The 17,450-nt window shown below is 40.7% G+C and overlaps 1 protein-coding gene across 1 annotated transcript in view; it reads left to right on the top strand.

The window, feature by feature from the left end:
* tln1 (talin 1) overlaps nt 1-17,450 on the top strand; it is a 93,026-nt gene that overhangs the window by 59,074 nt on the left and 16,502 nt on the right. Inside the window, exons 41-50 of the mRNA XM_073478713.1 lie at nt 845-1,015; nt 1,737-1,985; nt 4,478-4,597; nt 4,721-4,867; nt 5,602-5,768; nt 7,959-8,142; nt 9,119-9,244; nt 10,224-10,340; nt 11,468-11,653; nt 12,778-12,885. Coding sequence (XP_073334814.1) covers nt 845-1,015; nt 1,737-1,985; nt 4,478-4,597; nt 4,721-4,867; nt 5,602-5,768; nt 7,959-8,142; nt 9,119-9,244; nt 10,224-10,340; nt 11,468-11,653; nt 12,778-12,885 — 1,575 coding nt within the window. The remainder of the gene's footprint in view (nt 1-844; nt 1,016-1,736; nt 1,986-4,477; nt 4,598-4,720; nt 4,868-5,601; nt 5,769-7,958; nt 8,143-9,118; nt 9,245-10,223; nt 10,341-11,467; nt 11,654-12,777; nt 12,886-17,450) is intronic.

Consider the following 17,450-nt stretch of genomic DNA (forward strand, 5'->3'; position numbering starts at 1 on the left):
AACACAGGACGACATCTCTACACAGCCGACCTACCATTTTTATACTTGTTACACCAGAATTACTGTGTATATGTGTATACAGTATATACTGTTAAATGCAGATAAACCCACTATAGATCAGATCAGATACCTCATCAGACTACATCCAGAAGACTGAAAATGAAAATTGTTTTAAAAATAATCAATCACACTCTGAATCAGACACATTGTTTTTCTGGAGCTGGTGATGGAAGTAGCTAAGGAGTGAGATATTTTTGCTTCTGTGTCATCTCTGTTGAGAGTAGCACATGTGCAGTCCTGATCAGGCAGCGAGTAAGGATCAGATACTGACATGGAGGCCACGGACAGTGTTGCAGTGGTTACTTTTTATGTCTTTTACTTCAGTGTCTCTTTCAAACACAGCGCAGACTGAATGATTTTTAAGTACTGCTTGAACTGAGATGGATGGAAAGTATTAACAAGCCAGTGGCCTTAACTACAACACATCATATCATCACGTCTGACGAGGAAAAATTAGGTTGTCCACCCAGGTGTTATTGTTGAATCACTGCTGATTGGGGCTAGAGCCGATAAACACCAGTGACTACTGCCGAGTCATTTGACGCGGGAGTAAATGTCAATAGTACCGATTCACATTAAAGACAAAAGCCAGGTGTTAGTGGGTGTTTGTGGGTTTTCTGTCCAGTGTAATGGGGTACTAGTGTAATATGAATGATGACCAGCTGTTGGAACAGTCTAAAGACTGACTTGTGCTACAGTGACATTATGTAAACTTGTTCAAGCCTGATATCTTTCTTTTATGTCCAATCTCTGTGTATTATTTGTTCTCGACACACTTGAACAGGTATCTCAGATGGCCAGGTACTTTGAGCCCCTGATCATAGCAGCCATTGGCACAGCGTCCAAGATCGTCAGTAGCCAACAGCAGATGGCTGTCTTAGACCAGACCAAAACCCTGACAGAGTCAGCTCTGCAGATGCTCTACACTGCCAAGGAGGCCGGAGGAAACCCCAAGGTAATAAAGCTGGCACCTGTCACACAAAGTCCTCTGGATAAGCTGGTGGAAAAACATGGCCAAATGAAGCAGCCCTATCATTTTCCCAGAGCTGATCCCCCTCAGAGTTACTGCAGGGGAGGCTGCCAAATTGTTGCTTGATAATAGTTTGAACGTTTTTATTTTTTCACAAGTTTAAATGTGCTTGAAAATATACGTGAACATGAATCCAACATATTATTAGCAAACAATAAACCAAAATCAATTTACACAGCCTCAAAGACAGTCTACCTATGATTCCTCATGCAATCATGTGCGCAAGCTAAACTATGTTAATTCACTGCGTAGCACCAAACCATAACAGCAAACTTGGCAGCAAACTACGCGTTTTGAAACATATTAGCCAGTTATCTGTATCTTATTAGCCACAATGGATCATTATGCACCTTATCTCGTAAGTTGAGACCCTGACAGACCCTCCACCTGAGAAACCACTGGAGATATTGCAGAGGGCAAGGTTAACAGGAGCATCTAAAAAATCCTGTCTTTCCTCTCACCTGCTGATCGTGCATGTTTTTATATCATGACATGTTGACTGTTGCTGCTCAGCTTTGAATATATTCACGGAGACAGCATCATATTACCCCTGTTCCCACCTCTCATCACTTGTTACTTCTTAAAAACGATCTTTTATCTTTTTTAAAAAGATTTTTTTTAAAAGTATGTGTTTTCCTTTCTGCAGGCAGCACACATGCAGGAGGCCCTGGAGGAATCAGTGCAGATGATGAAAGAAGCAGTAGATGACTTGGGTGCCACTCTGGCTGAAGCCGCAAGTGCAGCAGGTGCTGTGGGTGGCATGGTGGACTCCATCAATGACGCCATCAATAAAATGGAAGACACACCTGCACTTGAACCTGAAGGCACCTTCGTTGACTATCAAACTACCATGGTTAAGACAGCCAAGGCTATAGCTGTCACAGTGCAGGAGATGGTAAGCTTTGTGATAATCGTCCAATAGGCCCAAGTAGTTCTGGTGATTGAATTAATGTTGAATGTTTTAAAAAGTAAAACATGAGCTAAATAGTGAACAATGTTATCAAAATGACATAACTTTAGCATTAGCATTTGAAAGTTGCTTGGGGACTGGGATAATGGGTTTTGAATCCCAGGTGAGGCGCGTCATCAGAATGAGGTTATCTGTGAGAAAGTTTTGTCTGAAGTCCAGAGCCCTGCCTGCCTCATTGCTGAGCAACAAGTGACCCCTGCTGGATCTGTCTCCTAACCCCTGCCTCCAGCTCTGCCCCTTGTGGCTGCAGCAGACTCCAGTTTGATGACCTGGCACCTTGCAAAACACCCTTTGGCCAACTCAAGCCCCGCTCCTATGAAATTCTAAGCCAAGCCCCCAGGAAGGGTGCCAGGCTGTGAAGCCAGTTTGACATTGTGGCCAAATTGTGTAATTACAACGTCACGTGTTTCACAGGGCCCTGAAAAGACTTACATTTTGAAAGAAACAGTTGATGAATTAATAAATGATGGATAAACGGTGTATACATTTTTACAAAAATGATTCAATTTACTATTAGAATTTGTTCCATTCTGTCCCATAACATTTGGAAAGTCTAGGAAAGCTGCATGATTGAATCATTTGATCCTGATTCAACTTAAGGGGCTAAACGAGAAGTTTAAAGCAGCCGATGAAAGTCTCATGCTACATGAGCCCCGCAGAGTCATTTTACAGCCCAAATGTTGAACTGCTCCGCCTCCAACGCTATATCCTGTTCTCATTTTAAGTCCATGGTCCAAGCTCAGCCCATGTTGTCTGCATTAGGCTCCACGCCTCTGTGACAGCATCATGGCACAGTCCAACTAAAATTTGCTCCCCCTTCGTTTCTATGTGGAACCGGGCGGGACACAACTGCTTCACGAGGGAGCCATTTGCTACCATTTTCTTCTTGCGGAGTTCAATCTGACGCTTCTTTTGACACTCAAAATCTCGAGGCTTCCAATGTGTCAGTTTGAGAGAGTGGGTGGGACTAACCTCTCAAGCAGGGAACATCGATTATTCCCTGTTTTATAACAGTACAGTGGCAAATAATATGGTGTTTGGCTGTTATGAATGTAAGGACAGTGACAAAGTGTAACGACACTAAACAGATTTGGGTTTGACTTTACCATCAGTGGCAATCCAAGCTTCACCTCTTTAACACACTTGACCTGAAATTGTACATCATACATACGTCTACAACTGTGGGTCCAGGGTGCCCTAGTAGCTCAGTTGGTAGAGCTTGCACCCCATGTACAGAGGCTGTGTCCTCGCTGCGGCCGCCCAGGGTTCGAATCTGATTTGTGACCCTTTGCTGCATGTAATCCCGTCTCTCTTCCCCCTTTCCTGTCAGCACTCAAGCTATCCTGTCAAATTAAAGCACTAAAATACCCCAACAATTACAAATGAAAAATAGACTGTGGACTCTCCGGCTCTGCAGGGTAATAGATAGATACCTTATTGTCATTGCATATTAAAATGAAACAAACTTTGTTCGGCGCCAATCCATGTCATAGCATCACATATAAAAATAACCTATGAAAATGTATGTATATGAGAAGTTTCTCCAAATCACTCAGTTGTCAGGAAATACAAGCCTGTGGACAATTTGTTGAAGTTGTCTAAAGCTGCTGGACTGTGGATTTCTTTGTGCAGGAATTGGGTCAGATTTTCTGCGACAGTCCAAATGTGACTTTAGGCACATTCTTGAGTGCCTCGTCTCAGTGCCTCTGTCTGCTCTGCTAACAAAGGACAACAGTAGCTATAATGTTAATTAGAAAATGGAGTCCACTAACATAATCAGACGACCAGTTTCCAGCACAACACAGAAGTTCCACAGAGCCTCTTTAATGTTAGCTCATTGTCTCAGAATGGGCAAGTGTTTCCTGAATCCAAAGTGGCAGCAGACTCCAAAATAGAAGTGAGTTAAAAGCGTTTCTCATGCAATGACTATGAGAGCCACTGCTGTTTATGTTGAAGAATTGTTCAAGCTGGGGATGATGGAACTTATGGTTCTGGACTCCACGAAACGCAGGCAATTGAAAAACAGACGCAGAGTGATGATGATGATGATGATGCTTTGCTTTAACATGTGACCCGCACCTGCAAGGTTCTGTAAGCAAAAGCTGAAGGAACCTAAGAGAGAAGCCAGTGACAGTTTAACATTGTCCTTCATGTGGAGCTGCTCCTCATCACACTTTTTAGCATTAATCCAAGCAGCTAATTTCACCATGCTAGCCAATTTTGAAAACCACGGACACAGAGTTCTTAGAGAACATGAGGTTCAACTCGTCAATTTTGAGATGCTGATGCACCTCAGATTTTTAACTAATACTTTGCCAGTATCACCATGAGTTTGGCATTCATTTTCATTTCAGGTGGTTAAAAAAGGTCTTAAAAGTCTTCAATTTACTCAACTGATGTGGTTTCTCATTTTTTAGGTGACAAAGTCGAACACCAACCCCGATGACCTCGGAGGATTGGCCAACCAGCTGACTAATGAGTTTGGAAACCTGGCAAATGAGGCCAAATATGCAGCTGTGACTGCAGAGAATGATGAAGTAAGAACAGCCATACCTCAGCATACTGTCTATTTAGAGACACAGGCCATGTCAGCTGGGCATGTCTCATTTTCCATTATTGTCATGCTGCTCATCAGATTTATCTTATCTTTTATTTTTCAGATTGGTTCTCACATTAAGAAGCAGGTGGGTGAGCTGGGTTTCAGCTGCACAGGATTGGTGACAAAAGCTGGAGCTCTGCAATGCAGCCCCAATGACTCATTCACCAAGAAAGAGCTGATTGAAAGCGCCCGCAAAGTCTCCGAGAAGGTCAGACCCCAACCAACACTTCACTTCTTTGTTCAGTTGTTGTTTTTGTTAATTAATAAGTAAGTTTAAAACCACTTTTCCTTCATCTCAATGGAAAAACATCAGGAGGTCAAAGGAAGTTGCAGAGGTGAATTCACACTGTATAAATGTATACAAGCTAGTGAAATATACCAAGGTTGGAAGTATGGATGCAGGAAGTAGGACGCTGTGAAATTGCAGCACCCGTTAAAACCAGGCTTCATAAAAACCATCAGTTTATCAAAAGAAATTGATGTAATGCAGACACACAGCAGAGGCAGAGAGAGAGAGAGAGGAAGTGTGAGACTATGGACAGAGTTTCAACATGATAAAAACAAACTGTCTTTGATTATGTAGCTTCATGTTACTCTGCAGTTCTGGGGTTCATCAATGATGTGTATGGATGTACTGCAGACTGGAGTCTCTGTTAAGAGTGATGACAGATAGATCTGCATTTAGGCTTCATTCACCTCTTTGTATCCTCACTGTGCTGCATTATTATAAACTATGATGAACTGGTTGTGGGCTACATCTCTAGCCCCATATCATCTGTCCCTGTCCGTCCCTCTTCATCTCCTTGAAGTTCTCCTGCATTATTTCCATGTTGTTGTGCTTACTTTGGTGTTCTCTCATTTATTCAAGTTTTCCTTTAATTTGTCACCTGTCTGTAGATGTGAGTAGTGACTTCCTCTCATAACAGATTGGTCTTCTTGCAGGTTTCCCATGTGTTGGCATCCCTGCAGGCAGGTAACCGTGGCACCCAGGCCTGCATCACCGCAGCCAGCGCTGTGTCTGGAATCATCGCAGACCTCGACACAACCATCATGTTTGCAACTGCTGGTACTCTGAACAGGGAGAATGCGGAGACATTCGCTGACCACAGGTACTGATCACTAAAGAGACAGAGTATGATGTCTTCGATAATAGATTAACTAGTTAATTACATGATATCTTCCATTTAATCACTATTAATAACCTCTACTTTATTTTGAACAAAAATATTATACAAGGGAATTCCATCAACTCCATTTTCATTCATTTCATTCCTCTTACTTTATGACTTAAGCAAAAAGGGCAATACATCACAAGAGCAGTACCACAACATGACATCACAACAACACGAAAATAAGAAAAAAGGCAAAAGTGGGAATAGCTGCTCCCTCTTGGCTAGGGTTGATGTTCCAGCTATTATCCCCCCTCTGGAAGTCTGATCCTCTTACTTGTCAACGCATGTCTACATTCCTCAGTAAACACGCCCATTCAAGCACCTTTCATTCAATTGCAGGGTGTCACCATGAGATGTCAATTCTTTCACCAGAACACATTCACACATTAAAGCTGCAGTTGTTTAAGATTACTTAAGCTCCCTTTGCTTTTTTAGTCTGATGAATATATAAATAAACAACTCAGCTCTGTTAAATACTGCAATGATGTAAACACAAGCCAAATACATATCAGGAATGTAAAGTCCTAAAATGCTACCTGGTGCAATAGTTACTCCTTACTGTTTGCTTTGTGCTCACGTTACCTGCTGAAGGAGGCTGTTCCATGGATTTAACAATTAAAATTGTGCTGTTGCTGCCACCAGGGCTCTGTTCTTTGCCTCAGAGGCTGTGTGCTTTACATTAATGTTACCTGCTAAAGGAGTGCATTATCCATTAAAGGAGTTTGTTGCTGTTGCTGCAGCTCTGTTCTTCATGTTCTTTATGCTAATTGTAGCTGCTAAAGGAGTGTGTTACTGCTGCAGTTGCTCCTTTATTGGGCTCAGGGGCAGCGTGCTTTGTGCACCTCAGGCTGAACAACAGTATGTCACTGCCACTGGCGCTCACTTGTTGTTGTGGTCAGGGGCTGTGTGCTCAGTGATACTGAGTTACCAAGCTGCTGAGCAGCAGCAGCAGTGGCTTTCTTTGCCATTCTTGTGCCACTAGCTCACTAATAGCTTTAGCAATACATATGCATAGCCTTGTGGAACAGTCTGGTCATATGCAATAAGTGCAGAGTGCAAAGGACAGAGTGGGCGCAGGCAGGTACAGAGGGAGATAGACAGGTATCCTGTCCAATGAGGTGATCGAATGGGCGTTTCAGCAGCCTGCAACAGCCACAGTTAATGGATGTTTTCAATTTTATTTGTCAAAGCCTTTGATTTATTGTTTGCTGTAGGGATGTTAAGAGACTTTCTACCAATAAAACAAAAAACGCTTCTAGAAATATTTGCCAACCCTAGCTTTAACCAATGCGTGATGGCCCATAGTACACAGCAGAGCCAGGCTTCTTTGTTTAGGCCAGCTCGCACAAAATGAATGGGTTTGTCACTATAATGAGTGTAGCTGGTCTACCTTCAGTGACAACCCACCTAAGGAAGCGAGCTTCACTTTAATCATTAGGTTTCAAGCAAGACACAACTTGCCATGGGTCTTAAGAGTTGAGCATTTATTCACTGACAAACAGCCTAAACTGTCCACACACTGCGCTGCTACGTTACAGTTCTAACTACTGTAAACCTCATGTTCATCGACACAAATTCTCTCTATCTCTCTGTCTCCACCACACAATCGCTAACAATATGCACACAGCCTCAGCACTGAGTTATTTCTGAAAGGAGTGTGTGTGTGTGTGTGTGTGTGTGTGTGTGTGTGTGTGTGTGTGTGTGTGTGTGTGTGTGTGTGTGTGTGTGTGTGTGTGTGTGTGTGTGTGTGTGTGTGTGTGTGTGTGTGTGTGTGTGCGCGTGTGCGTGTGCGTGTGAAATTGCTGTAGAGGAGAGAGAGAAGCACAGCAGGTGTATTGATACTGCAGAATATGAGTACTGAAAGTGTTTCAAATACATATTACATTAATATGTTTTGAAAAATATATATGTATATTTGTATAATGTATATTTTCGACAGCACTATTACATACGTACATGATGAGTAAATACCTATTCAATAAATCACTCTAACAGAAACTAATTAGACCAAAAACAAAAGAACAATAACTGTACTTGCCTTTTAAGAATAAAGCTTTTAAATGTGTGCAAATCTTAATTGAAGCTTCTCAGTGACAGCTGGTGACTCTGTGGCCTTTGTGTGTGCAGAGAATGCATCCTGAAGACAGCCAAGACTTTGGTGGAGGACACCAAGCTGCTGGTTTCTGGTGCCGGAGCCAGTCAGGAGAAACTGGCCCAGGCTGCCCAGTCTTCAGTGTCCACCATCACCAAATTAGCTGATGTGGTCAAATTGGGAGCTGCCAGCCTAGGTTCTGAGGACCCAGAGACCCAGGTATGAAAAGCAGAAGTTACTGGCAGAAAACATGGTGCATGTTTCTCAACATGTTTGACTGTCTAGTTACCCTTTTTAAAATTGATATACTGACAAAACGTGGTTAAAGGACAAAGTGTAGATTTAAGACTTCTATTTTTCTCAACCTCTAACCTCAGCTACAACACAACATTCAGTAAGGTTCTGGTAACAGCCAAGCAACAAAACCTAGCTGCATGGCTCTCAACAAATACTTGTGGACAAGAGCATAAGTTTAAGCCTCTCTTTACTGGTTACCACTAGGTTTTAGAATTGATTTTACTGATTGCTAGGGCTACACAATTTATTGAAATATTATCAAAATCAAACAAAAGTGTTATATTTGAATCGCAAGGATCTGCAGTTTTTTGATAAAGATAAAATGTGTGACAAACAGCATTATAATGAGGTTCTGTAGCGCTGCAGAGATGTCCTGGCCTACAATTCTTATTCTCCAGATGTAAGAAAACATGTTTGTTTACTACAGAACTGAACAAATGTCACATCATCATGATTTTTGCATCACAATAAAATATTGTGATGCAAAAATGATCATGATTCATATCTCAATCATAATATTTGTCAAATTAATCGCAATTTGATTTATGTAATTTTTTTTTACTATAGCTCACAGCACTTAATGGCTTAGTTTCCAGTAATATTGCTGAATGCCACTCCACTGCTGCAGATCCTCAGGGTGGTTCTCTGTTTGCTGTTTTAAATCACTTCTTAGTAGTTCTCACTACTAACTTCCAACATTTTATTATTGTAAAAAAATGTATCCCACTGTATTCCTGATATATTTCAATTCTGGGTAAACCATGAATTATTATTATTATTGTTATTATTATTATTATTATTATTATTATTATTGCTGTTATTATGCTATTTATAGTGAACATCATTTACCATATGAAAGCATCAAATTAAACTGAAGTACCACATCTGCACTTTACAGGTGGTCCTGATCAATGCGGTGAAAGACGTTGCAAAAGCTCTGGGCAACCTCATCAGCGCCACCAAGGCAGCTGCAGGCAAACCTCATGATGACCCCAGCATGCTGCAGCTTAAGAACTCTGCTAAGGTGAGATACAAAACCCAGACTGTTTGAATGGCCAAGGTTGGTTGGACCATCCTGACACCTTTAATGGGGCTCTCATTTAGTTTAGCAATGGGGAGACTGGTGTAAAATCTTAATAAGCTGCTGTATTTAAGGACACGCTGGGACCTGTACTCTACATTACTGCACGACTGACAGCAAATACTAACTTATGTCCTGTCCCACCTGATCCACGCATCACTTCAGCAACATGCTGCAGCGCTCCTCCACAGTTAAATATTGGGTACATTTGCTTGTATGCCGTTCGTTTTGAGTGATGGAACACAGGATTGGGAAACAGAGTAGAGGAGGGTCCAGCAGCCAAGGGCCACATACCTGTCCCTCAGAGAAGATGAGGGCTGATGTTTAAACAGCAGTGCGTCAGGTCCTGGCAAAATGGCTCTTAAAAGGAATGCAAATGCAAAATACAAATTCATGTTGCACCCAGAACACTGCGAGTCTAAATGCAGCCCCTTTGCACCTTGCACCTTATTTTGCACCCAGATTAGGCACTGTTAACTAGCAAAAGGGATTTGGACATGTCCTGGATACACTTGCGCCACAGACTTTAGACCATGCGCCATAAATCGTTTGAATGTGGCCCAAGATGTTTTGTGGTCTGTTGCACCTGGTTTCTTTTTGAAAAGTAAAACATTGTAACTGAGGATTAGGAAGTGCAACTGCAGCACATTGCAGAGAGACTCCTTCCATTTTTACCTTTCACAATAAGAGTCTGGGATACACCAATATACTGTATAAGAGGGAGCTATATTGCCATTAGACATTTCAGTGAAAGGCCATTCAAATGGCTTACAACATATTATCCTTATTCGTTATTTAATAGTCAATGTTTTATTAGGAATATACAATTTGAATGTTTGATTAAAAATAGTACAAGTACTGTCTGTCAGTAGTATCTCATCTGTTGAACTGTGTCTTTTCTGATCGGACCTGACTGCTGTAGGTGATGGTGACCAACGTCACATCCCTCCTGAAGACGGTGAAGGCAGTGGAGGATGAAGCCACAAAGGGGACCAGGGCTTTGGAGGCCACAATTGAACACATCAAACAGGAGCTGGCTGTGAGTAATTGTACCCTTTCAATGGAAATGTTGGGTTGTCAATTTATTGGACAACATTTGGAATATTGTTTCAGTAATACTCTCCATGAAGCCCTCATCTATAATGCCTTATAACACCTTATGAACATACTTAAAATATGTTATAATGTGCCTATAGTGTCAAATAATCATAGTTATGAGCACCAATGAATATTCATAATGCTTAATGACAATAATCATAAAATGTTTTTAAACCAATGTCTATAATGCATTATGAACAATATTATAATAGATTTTACTGTGATGAAGTAATACATTCATTGTACAGTATATTAGTTGAAAGACTGAATTCTCTGGCTTCTTGTGTGCTATTCTTTGACGTAATCTACTTTTTACTAAAAGCCAACAATAGTTGCATTTACATGGACTCTAATATTGTACTTCTAACCACAATAAAAATGCCTCATGTAAACACCTCAGTTGGCAGAGACAGATATGATCTGGTCTTGATCGGAATGGATTTTCAATGAGATTGAGGGGGGTGGTGTAAACCTTTGATCTGATCAGTAGGAGAATATTAGCGCCTAATAACCGTTTCTCTCAGATTAGACTAAATATCTTCCTTCTGCACGTGTTCACCTCACATGGGGGTAAAGTTAGGTGAGGTTGCTTCGGGGAGGGACAGAAACATGGCAGTAGCAAAATAGCTTGTCTGTGATACAGCTTATTTTATTGGACATCCTAAATGATATAAGGATTGTTAAACGCCTTGATGGTCAAAAGGCTGTTGTTCAAGCTGTTAAAACTGTTTGAAAAGATGAACAAAGCCACAATCCACCTAACCAGGAACGCAAATATTTTTTGCAAGTATTGGGCCTCTATTCATGATGAATTAAATCAGACTGAAGAAACTTTGTCCATTACCACAGCTATTGATCGCTTATAGTGACTTATAACCAGCTTTCTTTACTATTGCAACCAGTAGACGCTCTAGCCTAGAACCAAATTAAAATCCAACCCCTTCTACCAAGGAGGATTCATTTAGACTGCTGATGTCCTGTGACATAAAATTCACTTGACTGTTGGGTGAAAGAACTATGTTGTTATTTCATGTATCTCACTAACAGCCCCCTGGTTATACCACACAGGTGTTCAGCAGTTCTGACCCACCACCAAAGACGACCACACCAGAGGAGTTCATTCGTATGACTAAGGGAATCACTATGGCAACAGCGAAGGCAGTGGCTGCTGGGAACTCCTGTCGTCAGGAAGATGTAATTGCCACAGCGAACCTCAGCAGAAGGGCCATTGCTGACATGCTGCACTCGTGCAAGGTACACAGAACATTACTGATACACTATATCTGCTGGTCAGCAGAGCTGCCTGATGATGAGAGACAGCAGTTGACAGTTGAAATGCTTAAATGAAGGATAAGTTACATTTTGAGAGATCTTGAAATCAAATGTTGATCAGAAAAGTACAGGGTTTGACTTACAAATAGTTTAACTATATGATTTTGAATACTTTTTAAGATATTGTAGCATTCTGATATTAACAAAATGCTGGGATAGTTATCATTACATATCACCCACATATGTAGTAGTCCGATGCTAGTTATTAAATCCCTGATTATAATGCACATCCATAACACACAGCTATTGATGACACATTTTCAGAATTTCAGTGCTGAATTCTGATTTATAAACTACATTGTGGTTTGGAAGGTAAAGTTATCAACCTCTTTAATGATTACATCATTAGTTCCTTCACCTACAAGATAGTTATATGTCTGGATTAATAGGTCAGCTCAACAACTTAACTGTAATAACTGTATAATTAAGTGTTATGGTGTGAAGTTTTGTATTTTTTTTGTGTTTTCATATTGTCTGCGTGTCCATACATCTGTTAAATGTTTGTGAATGTGATATCTCAAGATCGCCTTGTGGGAATTTCTTAAAATTTGGCATATATATCCACTTCAAGGATGAACTGACTACATTTTTGTGGTCAAAGGTCAACAATTCATATGATCATTATTACAAAATTTTACACAAATGGATAAAATGATGAATTTATGACATTTTATATACAAAACTCTGACATCATAATATTCTGTCAAAAGATTTGGCCATTATTCAACACCATAGCTCAGGAACAGGACCTGGACTAGTGCGCGGAGGCATGTTCTCGTTTTTAACTACTCTCTAATATTTTATGATAATTTACCTTGGAACACTTTTATCAAACTTAAGTCGGGTTGGAGAGGTCTCATCCCAACTTGGTGATCTGTGTACCAGTCCAACTCCAAAATGTAATTTACTAATATCATGTTTCTTATGGAAGATCAAATCATTTTCTTTTTTTGTCCTTATAAACATTGCATTTTAACATTTAAAGAGGCTTACTGCCTACACTGTCAGTGGTTGGTTCATATGTTGATTTCTGTTTGCTCTTTCAGCAAGCTGCCTACCACCCAGAAGTCAACAAGGACGTCCAGATGAGAGCTCTGCGTTATGGCAATGAATGTGCTACTGGATATCTGGGCCTGCTGGAGCATGTGCTGGTGGTAAGCCACTCTCCTATTTTGACAAGTTTACCTTCCTGTTTATTTTTTTCTTGTGTGTCACGCTCACCATCACAAAAGCACAGAAAAAACAACTTGTCTTAAACAGCCTTAAATCAATAACATTCTGAGTTAGACTCATTTTTTTCTGGGCTGATGATGGAAGTAGCTATAGCGAACCATTTACTTCATTCTCATATCTGTTGTTAGTTGCACATGTGCAGCACTGATCAATCAGCTTGGTAAGACTGGTCCAGTGACACAGAGGCCACTGATAATGAAACGGTGGTCACTTTTTTATTATGTTTACTTCAGTTTTTCTTTCAAACTCAGCACCGACTAATCTCTGTTCAAGCACTGCTTGAACAGAGATGGATGGAAAACTGTTAACAAGACCGCAGCCTTAACTTTAACACGTCAAAAAGCCTGTCCCTCCAGGTGCTGTGTTTTCTTCACAGCTGATCAGAACTGGAGAACTCCTATTAATACTGCAAAGTCATTTGGCGTGGGAGCGTTTTCCAATTGTACATATTCACATTACAGTGAAAAGCCAGATTTTGGTGGGTGTTAGCAGGTTTCTTGTTCAGTGTGAAAGGGGTAATACTGTACTTTCTGCAGTTTACAGTGCTACACGTTTGTCCTTTCAGTTGCTAGGAACATTTCATGAATTGGAGAGAATTGGTTAGATGCAGGGAATTCTGTAGCCCTATTAACATTAATAAGCATCTTTTTAACATTGATGAGCATGTTATAAGTACTTGTAAAAGCCTTATTACCTATTGACAAACAGACTTTAATGTGAAGCATTACTTGAAACGATATTAAAAAAGACAACGCTGAAATGGCCATAGGGTGAATGGCCAGCGGTATTTGGGAGAATTAGCACAAAAACACTACAGCTGTGTTAAATGTAATACAATCTGAATTTAACATGACTAGTGTACTGTCTGTTCAAAGTGTGCCTTTATGGTTGCTTGGCCTCTGCTATTGGTCACTGCACCTTTCTTGAGAAACCACTTGAGAAATAAGCTGAGGTATGACCAGTGCCTCTGCTTCAGCCTGGCTCGTAGCTGGTAACTCATGTTCACTTTTAGCTGTCTCAGAAGTCGTGTTAAGATACTACTGGTGAAAATCCAACATTTTCTAGGTTTGCTTCATAATAAAAACTTTTTAAATAACTGAAGGATTTACAGAAAATGTGTTAAACATCAAATCAGCATCATTTAGCAGAGCTAAATACTGCAGAGAGGAAGAGTTTTTACTGCAGCCTTTAACCACTACTCAACATAGGCGTGTCATTAAAGCACATATGTTTGGGAAAGACACGTTACTTTTTACAGTCCGGACCAACTCAAGATGCCGTAACATTGCATAAACAGGGACTTTTATTTTCACCTATATGAAAAACAACCTGCAATGTTTAAGTAACTTAATATCATACTGCAAACTAAGCCCACTGTATCTACACACTTTATGGTTGACTACATTAATGATAGCATGCACATTCTGTGACTGTGGCAATGTGCTGCTAGTATTGTGGTATTGCTTATAATCTGCAGTGAGATGACTTGATAGTGAAAAGAGTGACCACCATCATCGGCAAGCTGTTATATAGTGAGCTAACTGCGATATTCAAACTGGTCAAAGAGCTGTCGAAGAAATTTGACACTATACTTGAGAGAATGGGGACTGTGCAACAGCAAGTGTCTGATCTTAAGGATACCTCGACAGTGAACGCGCCGTGTTTGGACTGTCTGGAAACCAAACTCAATAGGGCACTGGAGCTTCTGGTCAGTGTTGAACCGAAGGCGGTGGCAGAATGTGAGATCCGTTGAGCTGAAAAAAAGGTTTTGAGGGCGAGGACCGGGTTGGTTACTTTGACAACTGGATTCCTGTAGTTTTGGGCAGCCAAGGAGACCAGATCCAGATCTCCAGAGCCCACCGCACCAGTTCTCCACTGAAACTTGTTGGTAGTCATTGCAATTTGTAAATTTAGATTCCAGAACACAGACAGGGTGCGGTTCTGGCAGGTCAGGGGGAACAGAAAAGACAGGGAACACATCAAAAATCGCCTGGGAGCAAGCAGTTAACAAAACTAAACTTGTTGTTACAAACTGAGGATTATTTTTGACATTTATTAATCAGAGCATGCACAATAATCTCTAGAAATCAGCAGGGAGAGGTGCATAGTAACAGCTGATTAACTTTACTGTTTGCATACGCGCTCTCCCTGTCCTCTCCTCGACTGTCCATTTACCTCCCTGTCGACTCGTCTCCCCTCTATTTACGGGGGGAAATGGAATTAGGGCCAAAAGATCTACAAAATCTACAAAAGGCAGTGGACTAACAAACCAAATTTAGTGACATGTTCTCTATGTCTCTCTGTCTGATCACCTCCGATCCATTTCAGGACTGTGGACAGCCTTAACACATCTTAAATCAACAAACACATTTTATCATTTCATAGCACAAACGCCCACTTAATTGTGGGGTTTACAGTGATCATATGCCAAAATAATACTCAGCACTAAAAAGCATAAATGTGACACAGCAGTTACTGCTGAGCTAAGAAGCACAGTGGTAAGAGTCATGTTATCTGACTGACACTTAAAGGAGAGGACATTATACCTGTTACATATAATACACATTCTTTTATTTTTACTTAATATTAATAATACTTCTGTTTTGTTGTGGTTAACCTAGCTGTAGATTTCACTGCTGCAATCCAGATGGGGAAATTTGATGTTTTTACCATTGAAGAACAAGGATGTGAGGGAGTCCAAGCTTTTTGATTAGAACTATTTCTGTTTCTGTTTGGAATTCTGACCCCCCCTCACCAGCTCCACGTATTGACTATATTTGTATCAAGACGTTTAACCCATTTTGTAGAGCAGTCATCTGATCACCACTTTGGTAACGCAACCTCATATACCTATAGAACGCACATTTTCTTAGAATGTGGATACACTGTTATTCTTGGATATCAACTTTATTAAATTATTTGAAGGACAAGCAGACCTATTATAACTCAGTGCAACTAAATCCCTTATAAAACCATATGCCTGCTGATTGACAATGTTTACATCATTCATTGATACTGCAGTAAACTGAAGATAACAAGTCTGTTTCCAGTAAAAAATATTAAAACCAAATGCAGAGGGGTATCAGATTCTGTGAGGGAGTCCAACTCTGTTAGAGAAGGAAGTTTAAAGCTGTTAATTTGCATATATGTTTACCTTTAGGTGTAAAAAATGATATATCACTGCAATGGGAGGTGAATTCAGTCCTCTTTGTAGGAAGTGTAGATGTGATCTGAGCCTGTGGTCCTGCCCTCTGATGGTGGGAAAAGAACAAGAAGCTGCCTGCGGGTACACACTCGATCTCTCATGTCCTTGACCTCTATAGGAAATACAGCACTACCACTGAGCTGGTGATCATGTTGTTCAGTGACATGGTTTGGTTTTTGCACATTGAGACCTCTTACCTTTTTAAAGTTGTTGACCTCACAGATGTATGAATCTTTTCTAGAATTGATGAAAGCACTAGTTTGTATTTGTGAAACACAAACCTGCCATATTTTCTGTTTCCCCCTGTCTAATATTGTTTTTGCAGGGGAGTTTGGGTGATAGTGTATTCTCAGTATGTGTGGTGTCTGAGCATGTTTATATCAGTTCGTTGCTGAGCAATATGTGGACGTGTCAGCTCGTAGCATTAGTGTGGCCCGCTGTATGCATTCCTGTGCAGTTACGTCCTCGCCTCTATCTTCTCATGACAACGCATCTGAATAAACCTGAGCTGGGTATGAACTGAGCCCTCTTAATGCCCTGCACCTGTCACACACTGCTCCAACCTGAATCCTGCATGTCCACCTAGCACAGTCTGAGTACACAAACTGAAACCCAAACACATCCGAGCACCAACAAATCAAACTGTTTTGCCATTACTTTCATTCAATTACTAGATATCAGCTGGCATGTGTTGTATACTGATGTGCTGACAGTGTCAGTGTCAATAACTGGAGAAATGGTAACTCCACCAACTTTACGCAATAAAGGATAAGTTCACCCAGAAATGGAAATTCAGTCATTATCTACTCACCCCCATGCTGATGAGAAGCTGGGTGACATTTCATAGTCCACAAAACATGTCTGGAGCTTCACAGCAAAGCAGGGTTGCACCATTCTCCTGAACAAATGATGTAGCTGGGCACTTGTTTTAAAAGTTTAGGTTTTTTTAAAAGTAAAATGGCTCCATACAGGTCGTTTGGCGTAATCCAAGTCTTTTTTTGCACCCTTTTTAAAGCTGAAGTCTGCACTGTAGCTGCTAAGCTAAAAGTGTTAGCATGCACAATGTGTGATATGGGCGTACTTTGTTTTATTTCAGTTGTTTTTAAAACAAGTCCCCATCTGTTGTTCAGGAGAATGCTGCAATGCTATTTTGCTGTAAAGCTCCATCAGCATCGGGGTGGGTAGATACTGACTGAATTTAAATTTTCTGTGTCTTTCACAGGCCTTGGGGAGTACTACTGCTCTTATGAAAACAGTAGTATAAAGGCTTTTGTGGCTCCA

The sequence above is a fragment of the Pagrus major genome, chromosome 12, assembly GCF_040436345.1.
Source record: "Pagrus major chromosome 12, Pma_NU_1.0".
NCBI classification, from domain to species: domain Eukaryota; kingdom Metazoa; phylum Chordata; class Actinopteri; order Spariformes; family Sparidae; genus Pagrus; species Pagrus major.